This window comes from Ambystoma mexicanum, chromosome 10 (assembly GCF_040938575.1).
Source record: "Ambystoma mexicanum isolate Mex_15411 chromosome 10, UKY_AmexF1_1, whole genome shotgun sequence".
Classification (NCBI taxonomy): domain Eukaryota; kingdom Metazoa; phylum Chordata; class Amphibia; order Caudata; family Ambystomatidae; genus Ambystoma; species Ambystoma mexicanum.
Genome location: NC_090932.1, coordinates 9,030,530 through 9,051,476, shown reverse-complemented (window position 1 = coordinate 9,051,476; position 20,947 = coordinate 9,030,530). Strand labels below are relative to the sequence as shown.

At 47.5% G+C, this 20,947-nt stretch overlaps 1 protein-coding gene across 5 annotated transcripts in view; it reads left to right on the top strand.

Moving 5' to 3' along the window:
• OPA1 (OPA1 mitochondrial dynamin like GTPase) overlaps window positions 1-20,947 on the top strand; it is a 1,475,337-nt gene that overhangs the window by 733,921 nt on the left and 720,469 nt on the right. For all 5 annotated transcript variants that reach the window (XM_069617417.1, XM_069617415.1, XM_069617414.1 and 2 more), the window contains one exon: window positions 3,315-3,480. In XM_069617417.1, the coding sequence (XP_069473518.1) occupies window positions 3,315-3,480 (166 nt within the window). The remainder of the gene's footprint in view (window positions 1-3,314; window positions 3,481-20,947) is intronic.

The window sequence follows — 20,947 nt, the reverse complement described above, 5'->3', positions numbered from 1 at the left end:
TGTTTCACGATTTCCCTCGCAGCCGTCATATGGGCTTTAAGTTTCTGAGCTGTTTGGGCAATGTGTAGGGTAGCCTCTTCTTTTTCCTTCCCACATCGCTTTAAGCATGTCAAGCACATCTCGAGGTTCTTTCCCATATAACAACTCAAATGGGGAGTATCCTAGATATGCCATAGGTGTTTTCCTGACTGCCCATGGAATAATCATGACCCAATTCCGACTGTCAGCCTCTACTAACTTATGGAGTATCCTTTTAAATGTTTGAACCTTTCTACAAGGCCATTGGTCTGGGGATGGTACACTGAGGTACGCAAGGTCTTGATATTCAATATCTCCTTGATGTCCTGCAGAATATTGGACGTAAGTGCTACCCTGGTCCGTATGAATTTCATTTGGGAATCTGACTCGTTATAGAAACGGAAGTAGGTGTTTTAAAATCTGTTGACTTGTATTATTCCTAAGGGGAAATGCTTTTGGGTACCTAGTAGCATAGTCAACAATAACAAGAATGTACCCATTTCCCAATTTCGATATTTCTAGTGGGCCCACCATTTCCATGGCTTTACGGGAACATTGTACCTCAATGATTGGTAGGGGTTGCAATGGGGCCTTGGGTACTGGAGTGGTGGTGCCTTTCTGACTGATTTCACAGGTTGTAATGTAGTTTTTCATATCTGCGAATACTCCTGACCAATAAAACCGGGGTATCACCTGAGTTTGGGGATTTCCTATCCCCTGGTGGCTGGAGCTTACATTGAAATGTGCCAACTCTAACACTATCCTCTGGTGGCTTCAGGGAATCACCTACTGGGTCAGTGGAAGATCGTCTCTTCCAATATCCCCTCGGCAGAGTAAACCCTTTGTTAAAAAAAAGAAAGTTCCAGCTTGACTCTGTCCCTGAGTTTCCCACATCCTCCCTCAGGCCTCAGTGAGTGCTGGATCATTCCTCTGTGCAATATCAGTATTTCATCTCTTTTGAGGTCAGCCTCTCCGAATCCTAGTGACACTCTTTCGGTGCTGGCAAGCGTTTCTACTTCCTGTGGCAATGGGTGGAGTACTTCAAGAATCCACTGCGCTATGGCTTCCCTTGCCCTAACCACATAGGGATTTTGTCAGTGGTTAGGAAAGACTATTTTAATTTCCCCACGATAATCGGAGTCTGACACCTATAGCCATATCTAGTGTGTATCGTCAGACCACACTTCGAGGCTAATTGTATATATGTCCCATTTTGGGGAGAGATGCTCAGCCCTCTAGGTATTAGATGTCTCACATTAGGGGGAATGGACGTCCACACTGTATACATCAAACTCTTCCGACTGTGCGGTAGCCATTGTGGGGGTCTTTAGCTTTTGTAGAAAACTTTGTAAATACCATGGGTCCCAAACTTAAATCAGCTGGTCGGCATCCCACCACTGACACCATGTGTAGCGAACTAGAAGGAGACAAACTCGGGAATTACATGTTAAATGTATTTAATGAAAATTAAAAGAAAATGCCTCTGTCCCTATTACTACGAGATGTTTCCCTACTTACAAAGTAGTCTAAGGGTGCTCGTTAGTCATAAACAAAAGAAAGGCAGTCCTCAGTCTGTAACCTATCCACTATCTAGCCCTACTACTATATTAAAAAACATATAAATGAGCCTGATTGATGGCCCTCTCACTGAAGCTTGTTTGGTTCCATGTTCAGAGGATCTCACTCTGGAGATATTTTTCACAAATCGTTCAGGATAAAAAGGTTTTCCGCTCTCCTGTTAAACTCTTCAGGAAACGTTGCAAATCTCTCTGTAAATTATGTGTCTCTACTCCTTTGTTTTGGAAGGATTTCCTTATCCTTTTCCCATCATCCTAAGCCTTTTTCTCTTCCCTGACTTTGTTTTGATCCACTTGTTTGAACCCTCCTGGTTCCCTTGGATTTTCCAAATGTCTTTGTGGTTACCTCATGACTCCCTGGGTTGAATCCTCCAAATCCCCTTCTCTTTGGGGTTTCCCAAATTAGATATATCACTCTAGGGCCTTCCAGACCCGTTTGGCTTTCTGTGTTTCTGAAGCCTTGTTGGTTTCAATATTTTTATCACATATTCATCTCTCGGGGTTCTCAGGCTCCTGTAACCCACTTTCCCCTCTTCCCTTCTGTTCATGGGGCTCTGCTTGCCTCCCTCTGCCCTAGGCAGCCATGGTACCATCTGCATCTGTGGGCATGCTCCAGCGGCGTGGAATCGCAGTGGGGTTGTGGCCATACACCTCCCTTTTCTGCATTTGTGGCCTATAAGTATCTGCTTCTCAAATGGTCCTGGCACAGCAGATTCCTGGATTCTCATATCCAGAACAGAGGATGCTTTCCTCTGTTGCCCCCTGGTCTCTCCACTGTTTCTCGGATCCTTGACCCACCACAGCTGCACCATTGTTGTGCCACCAAGGAAGAGGTTGGACTGTCTCGCCTCTCTCGGCACTGGCTACCTGGCGTCTCTGGTCTTGTCTCCATGCTACCGGAGGCTCTGCTGCCTAACACGGCTCCATCCCTCCAGGGTGTCCGTATGCTAGAGCCTCGCCTCTATGTAGGATTCTCTCCATTCATGATTCTTCGTCTCTATATCCACGCTTGCTTCCATCAAAGTGGCGTTGCTGTACGTCCCCAGCTGACTTCAACTGGCCTTCAGCATTACCTTGAGCCAATAGTAGACCAGTATTGGTTGCAGGCCATGTAGTCCTACCATTCGTTTTTTCTATTCCCTTGTAGGCGGAATTTGTGTTCTTTGGAAGGAGTTTCTTAAAGAAATGGGGGAGTCCTTGTCTCACCGAGGGGATTCACTCCCAGTGAGGTCCTGCTTTCCCTGACCCCTATGGATGGTCTTGCTTAGTGGGCACATCTCCCTAGCCTCAAAGGGGGGTTGCTCCATGCTGCGGAGAATGGACAAATTGCCTAGATTTGTCACAATACTTTCGGAACCATTGTAGCTGGCATAAGGCTGGTGAAATATCTCTACGGCTCAATCGCTAGAGAATCCTGGCTGCGGAGTTCAGAATAATCTGTAATTTGTGCAAGACACCCCTAGGAAGGCCCACACTGACACACACACATTGTGTAACTTTGAGTAATAATTGTAAGAAAATGGAAGTTCCTTCTTGCATGAAATGGGATTTGACACCCATTTAACCCAAATACTTTTTTCCTAATGTTGGTTAAGAGTTGTGCTTAGCTGCTCATTACTGTTGCATTCGCTAGATCCTTAATAGTATGGTGTAATGGATGAGGCGGCCTGTTCTTTCATTGTGTTCTGCATTAAGCTTGTGGTTCTTGCTGTTTTCCAGGGAGGCAATTCTTCAGAGAACGTTGTGGGAGCGTGTTTCAACTCACGTGATTGAGAACATCTACCTCCCAGCAGCACAAACAGTGAATGCTGGGACCTTTAACACAACAGTGGACATTAAGCTGAAGCAGTGGACGGACAAGCAGCTTCCACATAAAGCAGTAGAGGTTTGTCATGAATTCCTACACTTTGCGCCATTAACAGTCCTTATATGTGTAATTGCAGTTCAGATTGTCCATTCACAATGCTTTAGGGTAGTGATTTGTCGTTGAAATAGACCATTCCGTCAAATGTGGTTGTTATTTTTTATTTGTGGATACAGCTTAGGACAGGTTAGCTGGTTGATAAAGAATTCTAACATTCTAGCGCCATATTTGAGGAAACGCCTGTCTAGAGAATTCAGGTTTCAGATGTTGAGATTAAAATTAAATCTGTTCCCCCACAATGGAGGTACTGGGATAAGGACAAAGGTCCCTAAGGCAAAAGACTATGCACATATTGTGCCCTATAAGATGACATTTTAAAGCATCTGTGTATATTGTCCGGCTTTGCGCTCCTAGTGGTCGAGGAAAACTGATGTGCACCCTGGTGTATTAGATGAGGATTTATGGATTAGAATCCTAAATACAAATGAAATGTCCTTGTCCATAGGGCTGCTAGAATTTTGGGAGGTAGTTTTAAATAAGTAGAAGGGGATTTTTTCATTCTTTCCCTTCTTTCATTCTTTTCTGTTAAGTTTGTGAATTTGGTTTTCGAGTTTTTCTTTAGTCATTGTATTTTAAAGATGTATTTTTAAGATGTAAAGATTTTAAGATGTGCAATGGTTGATTTATATGTAATTTGTGATGTAACAAGATGTGTGAAAAGTTATTTTGTACTAAAATGCACAGAAAATAAATACCTTCTTTATTTATGTTTTAATTTTTTCATCCAGAAAGTTGCGAACGCCAGTTAGTTCCTCAGTGGCATGCTTTACCAGGCCCAGAGGTCTCTGGGTGCCTCCTGTATGTGTACATTATTTGGAAGCGGCTGTCCTAAACCTTCACCTGCAATAGTTTTGCATGTGCTACCAAGGGCCCTAACCTAGTGCCCAGAGTACAGCTACCTTGTCCTCAGAGGTGTATGAGCCGGCAGCCCTTCCCCAGGGTTTGCCCAGCCTCCTCCGGTTATCACATCTGGCACTAGAAAACATGAGTGAAAGGCTTGATCAGTTCTTTGGACTAGTTACTGGATAAAACACCCTTTTGCAAGTGAAATGTTATTTCTTTTTTTCTTTTCTTCCCTAAACTAGTTTGACTTACTACGACAGGCTATTCTAGCTCCCATTCTAACGCACCAACCAACCTGGATGTCCAAGAAACATTCTAATGCTACAATAACTCGTACAACAGTCCCTGACCAGATGTGGATGACTGCAGAGGATTGATATGGGCACTCTTATGTCCCTTTTCACCACTGTTGGGACATGCCACGGAATGGGGACAATAACAGAGCCTGTTGCGTAGCAGCATTTTCTAGATTTGTGTCGGACGACACCTCTTTGCATCCTGCCCAACCATCAGTCTCTTTTTCGATGTCGGACTGGATAGAGCCGACTGCAGCAGCTGTGACTTTGTGCACCTGCATTACTTTTATACCACTCCTCATGCCAAATGTGTTGTAGCGCTGTGCGGGTTGCCTTGGGAATTTCTCTTCCGACCTGCACAACTATTGCTTAGCCTGTTTGGGGTGAAGGCAAAAATGTGATGTGTGTGGGTCACTTTCGGGATACCCTCTCGTCCGCAGTCACGAACGCTCGAAGTCCTACTGCTCACCCCCACTGTAGGAATTAAAACACTGTCGGTTCCCTTCCCCTGGATTCCTCTTTATTCCGTGGCGTTCCTTGTACCTTTCTTGGCCAATAGTAACTTGCATTTGAATTGTTTGACTTTGGAGCTTTTGTTTCTTTCGGGATTCATGGTGTACTTTTCTACCAGGCCTTTGTTCGACCTCTCCGGGTTAACACAATCTATTTCCTAGTCCTGATATTTCTTCCCTGGACCCCTTTGAATCTGGTCCATTTCTTGTTACTGCCTGGTATACTCTCCTGTCAGGACTTATTGCTTTCACACACTTGTAATTGCCTGGTATACTCTCATGCCTGGACTTCGGTTCATATGGAGCTTTTGCCCTCTTCCACAATTGCTCATAAACTTTGTTGAATAATGTATCCTCCTGATATGTGATCAGTGTGCTGCCGAAAAAACCTGACAAATACAATGCTGATTACAAAAATGGTGAGGCGCAGTGATCACATATTCCTGCCTCCCCATACCCGCTTCCCCTATATATACATACTTGTCATAGGGCTGTTTATTCGACTTTCCGTCATTTGCCAGACACACATAAAAATCAGCATTTACAAATAAAACAGTAATACACATGAAATTGGTACCGAGCGCGATGATTAAAATGTAAAAACAAAAAAAATAAAAACAGTATTAGTAACCTTGTGCTTCCCAATGTAACAAGGCAATCACACTTTATAATGTTCTAATCTGTCCTAAATATGCACCCAAAGAACTTCATTTACACAAAGGAAATTACATAGGTGGACTCCTAAAACTGTGCAAAATAGCAATACAGAGGGTCAGCTAATTCTACGGGTTTCTTAACTAATCCCATAAAATTGTGCAAAAAAGCAATACAGAAGGTGCATTTCGTGATTACGTTAGCAGCATTGGTAAAAGAAAAGGTGCATTTCATGGATCTATTAACAGCAGTGGTAAGAGAGAGAAAATATATGTGCACTTTTGAATAGGCAAATTGATGTGAACCATCGACAAAACGCGTTATGCTGCCGGATTTTCGGGCTAAACACTGTGGGAATGCCATTTGCTGATGGCCTTTTCATAATTTTTTGTGATGTCTAATTAAAGAAATAAAAGGAAGTTTGTCTACACCTTTGGACCTTGATTATTCATGGAAATCGCGTCAAAGAGTGCCACTCGACAGCTGGCTTGGATACCAGAAGCAGGAACATATATACATTTGTTTCTGAGGCTCTTGGATCTGCTTAGATCACATGCTCGGCATAGTCCGACATCTAGTGGTAGTCGCAGAGTATTTGTTTTTTGAAAGTCAGAAACGGACGTCGACGGGGCATATTAGTGCTATTATCCCTAGTTTGATGACCTGGTCTGTACCCATGGTCCTTCATAGGTCAAAGTCCTTCAAATTCTTTTTTTCCTCCATTGAGGTCGGTCGCAAGTTGAGGAGTTCCTTTCCAGGTTGATGCCTTTTGACTCTTTACTGAACACTTTTGCCGCAGCATCATCCAACTGCTCAACAGCCTTCGACTGACATTGTCAACGACTTCACTGAATCGATGACCAGACGCGGCCTTCACGTGCCCCTTTGGGCATCGGCCCTTACAGTAGGGAGAGACGGTGGGAGGGATGTTCATACTGACTCCTTTCGAGAATGCATATTCTGCCACCCCTTTTCACTTTCTCGCTTAACAGCCCTTCCATTTATGATGAAAAAAACAAATAGACAATTGCTATGTATACGCACTGAGTTACTGCCTCCTTAGTGGTCACCCTGAAAAGCTTTGCAAGTCCTCAAACTTTTCCACCCGAAAACTCTCAAACCGTCATACCAAGCACTCGCAATGCAGGCCGAAGCCTCCATCGACATGGCAGAGGATTCCAGTGAGGTTAGTATCGGTGTCTGTTAGGAAAGATTTCCATTTAATGTGTAATTTGTACCCCCCCCCAAATTTTTTGCTGCTGTTAAACACCATAGTCTAACTTTGCCAGTGGAGCCCAGCCTCCTGCTGCACTCCTCTGGGCTTTTCGCTCACTTTTTATGGGGAAACTGACATGCCCTTAAAGACAGTCAGTACTGGGAGACTTTGTTTCCCTTAGTCCTTGTCAATGTTGCAACCTTTCTGCAACATGTTGCAAGTGCACAATGTACCTTCGAGTAGTGTACTTGGGTCTTCCTGTCATTTCTAATGGCCCTAGATACACTCAAAGGATTTTTTAGGAGAAGTGCAGGTGTGCCTTGGACAGGGCTGGTGGCAGCTTATCTTTTCATGTATTTTTAAGCCTTTCCTGCCAGGTAAACCGCGTTTGGCACGAATAGGGGGCCTGGCTCCAAAATGGCCATGCCACAAGGTTCTTTGTCCTGTCCTTTGGCCATCTTGCCCCTTCAACTTCCCCAGGTCGAGCCGACCCGGGTCAGTCCTTATTTGGGAATGCATTTTCCCACGAAGCGCCAAGCTTTCGCGGGCTTCTGCATGCCTTGTGTGTGTGCCTCCAGGATGTGGGCTGGGATGTCTGTTCCCAATGCACATCTTGGGTGCCAGAGAGTCTGGAGTGCTGTGAATGCCTGGGACCACCATGGTCCATGATTGGTCCACGTATGGTATGCCTGTATGTGAGCAGATCTCCCATTGGGTTCTCTTCACTTTGGCGCAAAGGAGATTCTGGATGAGAGAAGGCTCCAAACACACATACCATGTCAATCTCTTGAGTTCTCACTGAACGAAGGAAAGGATCCAAGTATCCGGAAACTAAGAAGCAGAGTCGAGAACCACTGGTGACCCACTGAAAGGTTTGGCACCCTGAGTCCGCTGTCATCCCGTGGGACCCCTCTACATCTGGTTGTCCTAGAAGGTATGCGAAGACGCTTTGACCTATTAGAATAGTGGGACCAACTTTTCTCGGCACCTTCATCTTAACCTGCAAGTAAGCCTTCCCTAAAGTGTCCCTGTGCCAACCAGTGGGCTGACCAGCTTGCTCAGGACCTTTGCCCTGTTACTGCCGCCGTTTCGAGGAGACCCTTGAAACTTGGTACATAGCTAGCGCTGTGTTCATGGCACTCTCACACTGTATTTCGTGCACTTGCCGTTTCCAGGTCTGGAGTAAAGAGAGCCTGATCCGGAGTGAATGCAGTTACCGTGCCGTCCAGCCGTGGTGACGAACTTTGCAGCTGCGCTGTTGCTGTGCCCAATTTGCCCCCGACGCCTGCTACAGTGAAACTGGCCTGATCATCCAACAGGAGCGGAGAAATCGCCACAGTCCCGTTTTGGAATCAACGCTGTAACTTTGTCACTGAAAGCCGCAGTGCTGCAGAATTGCCGCATTTGAACCTGCAACCGAATTGGACTCAACTGCCGAAGTTTGGTCTGGAGTGCACCAGTGGTCGGTGAGTACTAACAACCCTTACCCGTGGCCCCTAGTGCCTCCAACCCTTTTTACGCACGAGTGTCCCCTGAGCACCACTCCTCCTTTATCCAGATAGCCTGAGCTATGAAACTATTCCCAATTCTTGGAACCTGCTCTGCACTGTTGGGGCCACCCTCCTCAAATAGGGGTAACCTATTCTGCATCACCTCACCTACCTTCCTGAGCTGCTACAGACCCTACAAAAGACTGTTTTGCCCATCTGCACTACCGCATGCGCCAGCATTAGAAGTACATTTGAGCAATAGGCTCCCCTCATCTTAGGGACTGGACTGCCTTTCAGTTAGGATTGTGATTTCTGCAAAATTGCCTAAAGACTATTTGCACTACCTGCTTCCTTCCCCTTATTTATTTTAAAGTATATAGCGCACAGCGGCCCTGGGGCATTGTGACGCTGTTAGAGAATAGTTGCTTAGTACAGACTTCCATAAGAAGAGCAACAGTGCCAAACAATATTGACAGGATGCATGTTCATTGGTTCCAGGGGAACATAATAACAGGCTTGAGAAAATGTTGCATGTTACAGAGAAGTGACATGATTAGTTGAACAATTTGGTTTTCAGCATTTTGCAGAAGACTGTGTAGGACTTTTCTGAGTGCAGTGGGGAGGGCATTCTTGTTTTTAGGTGCGAAGTGTTGAAAACTGGAGCCTCCTGCTTTGGACCTTGTGAAGGAGAGGACATAGATCTGGTTAGTGAGAGGAGATCTTGTGGGTCTGGATGACGCGCTGAGCGTGATCTTTTCCGATAGATGGGATGGGGCGTTAAGTTAGAGGCATTTGTGTGTAATGGCCATGGTTTTAAAGCGAATGAGTTCTTTAACCGGCAGACAAGACGCTTCTTTCCTTGTCAGGGAGATGTACTTCCTTTTTGGAATACTCAATGCTGCTCGGAGTGCATCGTTTTGTGTAACTTGTAGCTTAAGATTTTTGGCAGAGGGGCCCAGGAAGAGGGCATTACAGTAGTCGAACTTGCTGCCGACTGTGGCTCTGGCAATTCATAGGCAATCTTTGGTTGATAGGAATGGTTTGACTGCGTTGATGACTTTTGTGGTGAGGGCAGCGGAGGAGGCTATGGCACTGACCTGGCGTGTCATGGAAAAGGAGGAGTCAAGGTACACTCCTAGAGTTTTACTGCTGATGAAACAGTGATAGTGGTATTGTCGATGTTGAAGGTGTTGTATTGGGGGGAGAGTTTATGGAGTGTTTCTTTGGTGCCTACCACGAGGATCTCTGTTTTATCCCCATTGAGACAGTCTGTTGGCTGCCATCCATGTTTGGATGGCTGTGTAGGTATTGGTTAGGGCCGCAGAGTCTTGTTCGTAGATGCCGGTTAGGGGGAGTAGGACTTGCGTGTCATTGGGCATAGTTTGTGCAGGCTATGTCACAACGATCAAGTCATTGAAGAGAGAGGGTGAAGATGTTGTATAAGGTGGGTGCAGTACAAGATCCTTGTGGGACTCCACAGTGTATGGTGGTGGGAGAAGCACAGGCAGAGTCTGAGAAGACTCATGAGTCTGCCATTGAGGAAGGACGCAATCCATGCTGTTGCTTGCAGGGAGAAGTGGGCCGTGTTTTTTAGTTGCTTACCGAGAATGTCATGGTTGACGAGATCAAAGGCAGCCTACAGATCTAGCAGGAGGAGCAGTGCCGGTTTGCCTTTATCCATAATGTCGCCAGGTTGTATTTTTAGATGGAGTAAGGCAGATTCTGTCCCATGGCCTGGGCGGAATCCTGATTGCCTTTTGCCTAAGATCTTTTTTTTCTTCCAGAAATTGCTGGATTTGTGTATAGACAACCTTATCCAACATTTTGAGCAAAAATGGGACGGTGGTGATGGGCCTGTAGTTAGCTATTTCCGGGTCCAGTGAGGGTTTTTTCAGAAGTGGGCGAACCCAAGCTTCTTTTAGACTGTCAATGACTGATTTGGAGTTGAAGGAGGCGTTGATGAATGTTTTTAGAAAAGGGGCTAGGGTTTCTGCACAGTCTTTGACTAGTTTGTATGGGCATGCATCTCCTTTACAATTGGATGGCCTGATTTTGTTGACGATGTCTATTACTTCGGACTCAATAACTTCCCTGAAGGAGAAGGGTTTTATGTTGTCTTTAGTGACCTTAATGTCAGGGTGGATGCTAACCTGATGTGTTTGGAGAGGTTTTTGTGATGCTCATGGATCTTATTTTGCAAGAGCTCAATTTTTTTTTAAAAAGGCTGTTTGTACACTAGTACACAATGCTTTGTCTTTATCGATTCCTTGTGATATGGTGGCTGGGCTGGATAGTTCTTTAAAGATGGCAAAGAGCTCTTGTGATTCAGAGGGCGAATTAATGATTCTAACGTTGTAGGAAGAAGATTTGGCTGTAATTATGGCTTTCATGTATAGAGTGGCCAAAGTTTTGTAGGTGGATAGCGTGGATTCCTGTGGGGATCCTAGCCATTTGCTCAGGGCTTTACGTTCTTGAGCACGTCATTCTTTCAGTTCTGCGGAGAACCAAGTATTGGAGTGTTTTATTTTTTTTTGCTTTTTTGTTCTGTAGTGTTGCAATGGTGTCAACAGCTATTTTCAGCGTTGTGTTCTAGATATCCGCCAGCACTGATGGGTCTGAGGAAGATGGGAGGTTGAGCGTTCGTGTCTAGGTGGGGGAGGATCCTTTCTTTGGTAAGGTTCCGTGCACTTCTAGCTAACGTAGGTGGGATGGGGCTGAACATTTTGGGTGTAGTGACGCAAGTCGGAATGAGGAAGTGTATAAGGTGATGGTCAGACCAAGCGGTGGGGGTATCAGAGCTGACGTCTAGATCACATTTGTGGTCGTCTACCCAGTCAAGGATGCGCCCTTTGCAATGGGTGGGTGTGAGAATTTGTTGGTGGAAACAGAGCTCTTGTAAAGCTTGGGCCAGGGCTTTTGAAGGTCTATCTTTCTGGTGATTAAGTCCCAAATTGAAGTCACCTAGGAGAACTGCTTTTGTGGAGTTTTTAAGGTTTTCACTTAGGTGATGGATGAGGTTATCTTGGAAATCCGCTATTGGGCCTGGAGGACGGTCGGCTAGGTAGATGGTGAGTCATGTTAGGGGAGATGGAGATCTTAACTGCGAGGAAATCTATGTTCTCCCCGAAGTGTGAGTTGGTTTGGCTGACCGCTAGGCACTCTTTGATTATGAGGGCTACTCCCCCACCATTGGCTGAGTGTATATCTTGCCCATAGATAGTGTCCTTGTGGGAGGGCTAGTGAGAGGGCAGGACCAGCGGCTTCATGAAGCCAGGTCTCTGATAGCTAAGATGTCAAGGTCGAGATTGGTAATGAGGTCATGGATTTCTCTGGCATGTGCTGGGAGGTATCTAGCATTGATCAGTGCTGCGTGATTTCTTATTTTGCCTTTACTTTCATGGGTGGACGTGGTGGTTCCTATGACCTTGGGTAGAGTAGGTGGTGATGGGACTTTGGCAGTCTCAGGGGGGCCAGTTGCCTTAGTAATGCCATGGTGTGCCTGTGGTGGGTTGGGGTTAGGCGTATAGCGGGAGTGTAGACTAAGGATTTTGTTTCTGGTGTCAGTAGATCTGGGGCATTTCAATGGTTTGGGGGTTCTGGAGCGGTTGTCTGGCAAGTAGGGTTTGGTGAAAAAAGATGGCAGGAAATGGGTCGGTGGGATGTTTGAGAGATTTGGGCGTGCTGTTGTGGCCTTGCTGTGCACAGTTGCATGTGTGTGGGCTAGTTTGGCCATTGTGACCACCGGACTAGATGTCTAGTAGGTTTACTGCTGGTGAATAGTAAGTACTATGAGTAGCTCACTGTAGGGTCCCCAAGTGTTGTCCAGTGGACTATATTTGGCACAATTATTGCAATGTCCCTACAAAATTAGGTGTCTGGTGGGGTAAAAAGGTACAATGCTCCGACTAGAGGCATACGGTAATTGGAGCATAAGTAGTGGAGGAGTGCGTCATTTAGAATAAGTAGTTATCACTGCGGGTAGCAACACATGTATTACAGCATTACTGGTGGGAAAGGCTATATGGCCCTTAACTTGAACACTGGCATAATACAGTGGGGTAAACATTACATTGCATATACATGTGAGCATACTGTAAGCAGACAGTGTGCTCTTGCACAAACAATAAGCTACATAGTGGTGTAGGGTGCAGTTGGCAAAATGACAATGCAAATTGCAGCAGACAAGGTTGCACTGTGCTTGTGATGCGGCAGGTATTACACAGGCAAGGTATGGAGGGCTGCGTACCGTAGAAGGCGTACTAAAATGTGTCATGGGGTACAGGACAGGAGTGCCAATACCAAGCAGTTGCATGCGAGTCATAGATGTTATAGTAGTCCAGAGCGATGCCTTGCGGAGCTTGTGAGGCAGCAGGACTGCTAATATACTGGCGGCATTCGGGGACATATGAGACATTGACATGTGAGTGGCACGAGGGTGCTACAAGTATTGTGGTGGGAGCGAGGACCAGGGTAGACCAAGAAATGGTAGTGTACTCACGATGAAAGAGTCAAGGGTGAACCAGCAGCCTGTCCGGCTGACGGCACGGACGGTCACGGACAGACACAGACAGGCCCTTAGTCGCGACCCTTGGAAACAACCGGCTTCCACCTGCCGGCGATGACGGTAGGCAGATGTAGGTGGGTCTGACCAATCAATGGCTGGACATGCAGTTGAGGGTCCGCCTCTCGCTGATAGGCAAGACTCTGTGCGGCCATTGCACACATTGTGGGTAATGGAGGATCAATACAGCCCAATGAAAACGGGCTTCTGTGAATGACGTGGAGGTTTCTTTTTAGCAACCGTGCACAACGGTGAAAAAATAGTGAATTGTAGGGCTTGGATATATATTCACTTTCATTATTTCAAGTGGCTAATAATCTCACCAGAAAGCATCAGGTAGCTGCAGGCTGGAAGGGCTCCACGCTGGGAGCGCTGGATGACGGTCTGGGATAGAAGGCTCCTGCCCTCTCTCTCTCTGCGGATCGGCAGCTGCAGTGTTCTTATACCTTATAGGTTGTGTACCCATTTCGTACATTAACCCTTTAGGCCACTTGGTCTTGTATATATGTATTTTAGTGGGATTGTGTTGGTTTGACAGTGTTACTGTGATTATTCCTGTGTATTGAACTTCAAAGGCCTTGAAATATATCTTATTTGTATTTTTTTTATATATCTACACACCTGACTGGGAGTGATTTGTAAGTGTCCTTTACTCTGTGTGCTCATTGAGGCCTTTCGGTCACCCTCATCCCTCCTGAGACATAGTCTTGACCCCCGCCAATGCTACCTTGATTGGTCTGGCTTGTCCAAAAGTTTACCCTGTTCCAAGAAACTAGGCTGGCCTTCTGAACCTCTGCCCACCAGGTCAGAGTTCAGAAATCCGTCTTAACAGTGTTCTTAGTGACTCTGAAGGCGACCAGGGTTCGTCGGAACCCCATGTATGGACTCCTGACTCCACTAAGCCCGGCGGCTCTTTGACGGAGATGACACCCGCTAGCCATAGCGTACACATCTAAAAACATGAAGCACATGGCCCACGGTCGACATTCAACAAAATAGCAGAGCATCGAGGCCCACGCGGTGTCCGCGGAACAAACTTCTAGATCTTCCCTGTCCTCGAGCCATCGCTTACGCTTTCACCTCACGACAGGCCTCACAACGTCCCCCAAAGTCAGTTCGGACACCGCGCACACATAGAGCCTTCTTTTGCGTGCCAAAAACAGGCGGCGAAAGGCGCATCAGCATCCCCTAAACATATGCCGAAAAAAATGCAACAACTAATTAACAAACGCATCCCTGCTACCCTGATAAAGACTAGGTCACCGAAAAAATCGAAATCCTCAACGCCTTTGTCTTCCCAAAGCTCTCAGGTTATGGATTCCTCCTCCACTTTAGTCAAACTCTCAGGGGCTATGCATCACAATGATCAGGCATTCTCCACCCTCCTATGACTATACCCCTGAACAATTCAACAGAATTATGAAGAGGATGCCATGCTTTGTTGACTTCATAGACCAGCATCCAGAAGAACTAACATCCCTTAGAGACGTCTCATAGCCAGGAGCTGCAAAACATCAACCCGCTGCCAAAAAAACAGGTCTTGACCCACAGCCAAGCACTTGCGCCCTTGTTCCCCCGGGCTCCTGATACCAAGAACCCTCTCAGGACATATATGTTACTGATCTCTCAGGGTCGTAAGACCCCATCTCTCAAGGGGGAACTATATAGTCAGGATCAGCACTACGATGACGACATCTGTCATCCAGTCGCCTGACCACCAAGATCTGCCTGTAGCAGATTGACCTGTAGACAATCGGCTCCAATACAACAACCTGCTGCTGAAGGCTGCCCAACACTTCTTTTTTTAAAACGTATTTTATTGGTTTTGATAGAAAAAAGAAAAAGAAAACGTGCAATACAACAAGAAATCAACATTGGTTTGAACTGGGGAGGAGACGGTGAGGGGGAAACAAGGGGGGGGGAACAAACAAATCAACAACAGTCTTCATGTTGTAGCAAACTTACAGTGGACGGGTGGGTTAGGGGCAATGACCCAAAGTTTCAGGAAGCAAGAGGGGTCAAACACAGGGGTGGTTCCACCAATGCCGGCATCCGAGCAGTGTCAATGCAGTGGTGTGGGACTTCAGGGGGGTTTGTAGTCAGCGCTGAAGCGTATGTCTCTGAGGAGGGCCTTCCATGATTCCAAAGTGCCACCTTCGGTTTCGCCACTGTTCGTGATTCCTTCCTGCCAGGCCCTGGTTTCAGCTGTTGTCCATCTCTCGAGTTCTTTGAGCCATCTCTCTTGCCTGGGGCCCGACGGCGTCTTCCAGGCCATCGCTATTGTTCTTTTAGCCAGGATACATGAGATGTCCATTAATTTAACAGCGTGCTTGGATTTGCTAGGTCTGGGGTAGGTCCCCAGGAGGCACTCGCCAGGAGTCCATTCGTATCTTGTCATTCCGGCGTCCATGCAGGTCTGTTTGGCCTTGGACCACAGTGCCATCGCCTTGGTGCAGGTCCAGAACATGTGAATCACATCTGCTTTATCATTCCCGCACCAGGGGCATGCAGGGGAGGATGTCTTATTGAAGGAGGCAACCCTATGTGGGGTCATGTATGTCCTGTAAAGAACGTTCAATTGGATCTGGCCAAACCTGGTGTTCCTGGATACTTTTTTGGGAAATATCAGCGCTCTTTCCCATTCTTTATCTGAAATCGGGGTCTCAAGGTCCGCCTCCCATTTTGTCCTCAGATCTTCGCATTTAGGGTTGGTTTTATCACATAGTCTGCTGTAAAGCCTGGAGACAGGTCTCCAGCCGTCCGAGAGGTCATGCATCTCTTGTAGCAGAGGGTCAGGGGAGGGCTCCTCCGGCCATCCGGTCCATTGTTTCTTAGCAGTTTGTTTGAGGCGATGGTACCAGAGGAACTGGCCCGGGGGAATTCCATCGGCAGCCTTAAGAGATTCGAAATCCCTGAATTCTCCCTCCTCATACATGTCGCTCCATGTGTAAATGCCGGCCTCTTCCCACCTCCTTGCCGTAGAGATGTCTGCAGCCGTTCGACAGGTGTCTGCTAGGATGGGATTGTCCGGAGAGTATGGGTGTCGTATTCGCCTGATGCAGCAGGACCTGGCCCATATCTTTCTTCCCAGGTCAATCACCATGGAGGGGACCGGGGGTTGCCATGTAGGGTGCCATAGGATCTCCTTGGGGATCACATTGTCCAAGGGTTGCCTCAGCAGTTCGGTCTCTGCTGAAGGCTCATCCGAGAGCCATCTCGTTATGTGACTCAGCTGGGCAGCCAGGTAGTACAACTGGAGATCCGGTAACTTTATTCCGCCTTCTTTGTGTGGGAGAGAGAGGACGGACAGCGACAGTTTATGCCTGTGTGGGCCCCAAAGGAAGTCCCTGATGATGGCCTCCAGCTTCTTGAAGAAGGACGGTCTAATGTAATGGCAAATGTTTACGAAGAAATACAGGAATCGGGGGAGTACGATCATCTTGACAATCGCTGCCCTGCCCACCATGGCCAATGGGAGCTTGGACCAAAACTTTATAGAACTTCGGAGACTCGTGATGGCGGCCTCGGTGTTGTGTTCATGCATGAGTAGCGGGGTGTGGCTTATGTTGATCCCCAAATAACGGAACTGGACCAGTTGCCAGCTTATTCCTATCTCTGGGAGATTGTTTTCCGGAATGTTGCGTAAGCCCGCCAAGGGGAAGGCAGAGGACTTATTCCTACTAAAGCGGATCCCTGAGTACTTCGCATAGTTGTCCAGTATCTCCAACGCGGTTGGCGCGTTAACTTCGGGGGAGCTTAGGTAAAGAAGGACGTCGTCTGCATACAAGGATATTATGTGGTGTGCATTGCCCACCTTAATGCCAGCATCGAAAAGCTGCTGCCTGAAGTATAATGCAATCGGTTCCAGGCCCAGTATGTACAGCATGGGTGATAACGGGCAGCCCTGCCTTGTTCCCCTTTGTATATCCCAAGCCGCTGAAACCACTCTTCCCGTTCTTACTCTCGCCGTCGGGGAATTGTAGAGGACCTCAACCCACCTGATGAAGCCCCCTCCAAAGCCAAATCTTCTCAGGACCTCCCTGATCCACTCCCAGTATATGGAGTCGAAGGCCTTGATGGCGTCGAGCGACAACACCGCCAGGTCCTCGTCCCTGTCATATGTTTCGGCCATTACATGCTGCAACCTCCGGAGGTTAGCAGTGGTGTTGCGCCCAGGAACGAATCCGTTCTGATCTTCGTGAACGATGGAACCCACCACCCTGGCTAGCTTGCGGGCCAATATGGATGTGAGGATCTTGGCATCGTAGTTTAGCATAGCCAGAGGGCGATAGGACTCACAGTCGGTGGGCGATTTGTGTGGCTTGAGCATGGGGACTATTATGGTTTCCTTCATGGTGTTGGGGAGAATCCCATCCGTGTGTGCCTCCTGGTAGACCTCGTGGAGAACTGGGGCAAGGATGGACTCATACGCTTTATAGAACTCAGGTGGGAGGCCGTCACTGCCAGGGGCTTTGTTGTTGGAGAGGGACCTGATTGCCCCTTGAACGTCCTCAAGAGTGATCTCGGTTTCCAGCTCCTCTCTCTGCTCGAGCGAAATGTGGGGAAGTTCTATCTCCTCGAGTGTGTCTATGATGTCTGCAGCAGGAATCTGGGTCTTGTGGGTATACAGTTCTGTGTAGAATTTAGCAAAGGCTTCATTGATCCCTAGCTGAGTCGAGTGGGATGACCCATTAGCGTCCCGTATCTCCACTGGGAGATGTTTGGGGTGTTCCCGTTTGCAGAGCCATGCTAGTAGTCTTCCCGGTTTGTCCGATTCTTTATGAGATCTGGCGGTGTGCGTGGCGAAATCAAATTTTTCCAGTCTTTCCCATGCCTGCTGACATTCTGTGCGGGCTTCCTTCAGCTTGGTCTCTGTCTCCATAGAGTTGTCGCATGTGGACTCCAGTCGGGAGATCTCAGCTTCCTGTGCTTCCAGGGTTCTCCGCAACTGCCTGCGAGTTCCGCCGGCTCTCGATATGATTTCGCCTCTGGTCACCACCTTCATTGCTTCCCATAATGTGCCCCAGGAGGGGACCGAACCGATGTTGTTCTCCAAGTATTCTTCCAATTTTTCGGCAAGGGTTTCCCTGAACTCGAGGTCCGCAAGTGCCGCGGTCGGCATCCTCCACATGGGGATCGGGGGTCTGGGGCCTCTCATTTGCCATAACATGGTCAGTGGGGAGTGGTCGGAGATCGTCCGGGCTGCCCAACACTTCAGTATTGACATCCAAGAGGCACAAGGAGACGAGGACTTTGTGTAGGACATTGTTGGTTGTAGGACGCCTCCTCAGCGGCATATGAAGCTAGAATTGCAAATAACACTACACTCCTAGCTAGTTATGGCTGCCACAAGTGGGATGACTTGGAACAACGTGTTGAAGCGATTCCAGAACCCCTAAAATCACAATTATTAAGCACCATCTCAGAGGGAAAGCAGGTATCTAACTACATCCTTAAGAATAATCTTGATGCAGCAGACAATGCAGGCCGCAACATCGCAGCAGGCACACTCATGAAGCGCCACGCCTGGCTCAGACAGTCTGGTTTTAAATTAGAGAGACAGGCCACCCTCCTTAACCTGCCAGTGGAACCTAAAGTCCTTTTTGGTAAGGCTGTCGAAGACACCCTCAAAAGCACAAAGGAAGAGTATGACACTCTTAAATCCTTCTGCCAATTAACCCACAAACCATACGTACAACGGGGCTCCTCAAGCTCCAGAAGGTTTCGGGGTCAGGATTCACAACACTCTTTTCCGAATACACTCCGGGCAGACAGTCTTCAACTTGGGGCCCATCGCAAGGACAAACTTCCTCTTCTGGTTTTCAAATAGGAAATAAAAGATCCAGAGGAAGAGGCAGAACCTCAACTGGGAGAGGCTCCACCCTTCCCAAATAATGATGCACCGCTCCAGGTCCCCTCCCATGCCACCCCAGTAGGAGGTCGAATTTCACACTTCACTCACTCATGGGAGAGTATAACGTCAGACAAGTGGGTGCTGTCCACCGTGGCAGGCGGGTATTGCATCAAACTGTTAGAAAAGCCACCCAACCGCCCGCCAAGACACAAAGATGATACCAGAAGAGCAGCGCGTACTGTTAGAAGGAGTGAAGACACTGCTGGAGAAGGACGCCATAGAGATCGGCCCAGCAAAACACGTAAATAAGGGTATTTATTCAACGTACTTCCTTGTGCTAAAGAAAGACCTTTTCATGCGCTCAGTACTAGATTTGCGCCTTGCAAACAAATATGTCAAGCCCCAAATGTTTCGCATGACCGCGCTTCAAGAGGTGAGCCCCATCTTAAAAACGGGGGGACTACATGGCAACATTGGATATGCAAGATGCATAATTTCATATTTTAATGCTCCCTGTGCAGAGAAAATATCTGCGATTCAGGATAGCAGGAGTTCACTACCAGTTCAATGTACTCCCCTTCGACATTGCCTCGGCGCCAAGAGTATTCACAAAGGTGCTCGCATTAGTGGCAGCACACCTGCGCAGAGTGTCAATCCCTGTATACCCTTATCTGGACGACTGGCTAATCACTGGGGAAACTACTCAAATTTGCAAACAAAATACACAAAAGATAATAGAACTTTTCAATTTGGGCTTCTCCATCAACGAAAAGAAATCAAGTTACTCCCCAGCCAAATAAAACAATTATTGGGAGCAATTCTAAAGACAAAAGAGAGTACAAAGCATGCGGTTGCAAGTGCCTCACTACAAGTGCCTTGTAGTGAGGCACTTGCAACCGCATGTTTTGTCGCCAGATTACTATATGCAAAGCAATGTGCTTGCTCAGGATGATAGCCCGTTGCATTCACTTGGTTCCAACTCGTGCCTGCGCCCAATGCAGGAATGGTTAGCGAAACTATGGTCTCAGGCACGCAGTCAGTGGGACAATCCAGTGGTTGTTTCGCTAACCCTGGTACAGGCCCTTCGCTGGTGGTCCAGGGACAGCCTGCTAAAGGGAAGACCCATCTGCATTCCACCAGCACAAGCAATCCTAACTATAGGTGCCTCACTTGCTGGATCGGGGGGGGGGGGAGGGTTCACTTCCTCCACCACACAGCCGACGGCCAGTGGACACGCGCTACAGCCCAAAGACACATCCACTACCTGGAACCTTTGGCAATTCTCAAGGCTCTTCAAGCCTTTCAGCAACATCTTGCAGGTTAATCAGTGCAAGTCCTTACAGACAGTACCACTGCCATGTTCTACATAAACAAGCAGGGAGGCAGGCAGACGCTCGCAGTCTGTCCAATCTATCGCAAAAATATGGAAGTGGGCACTGAAGCGGAGCATGTTCCTACCCTCTCAACACGTTCCAGGGGAACTCAATACTGTGGCAGACACTCTAAGCATAAGATAACCTCTACCAGAAGAACACGAGTGGCAACTCGACTAAGATATATCCTAGACGGAATATTCTCCCATTGGGGTCATCCCCCCGTTGATTTGCTCGCCACAAGCCTAAATGTGCAATGCCCAGACTACGCGGCCAGGTTTCTACAACCAGGGTTCAAGGGGAATGTCCTATGGATGAACTGGTCAGGGAAATTTGCTTACGCTTTTCCTCCTTTGCCACTCCTCAGCAGGATTGTGCACAAGATGCACCGGAACAAGTGACTCTAATCCTGGTTGCTCCTATGTGAGCGAGACAACATTGGTTTCCACATCTGCTCAAACTGGCGATGTGCGACCCCATCAAGCTCCCGTGCCCATACAACATGCTAACACAACACAAGGGAGCAGCCCTCCACCCCAATCTATGAACTTGGCAGCCTGGCTCCTGAAGTCATAGAATTTGGCCACTAAAATCTTCCACAAAGGTGTATGGATATCCTAAAGGAGGCA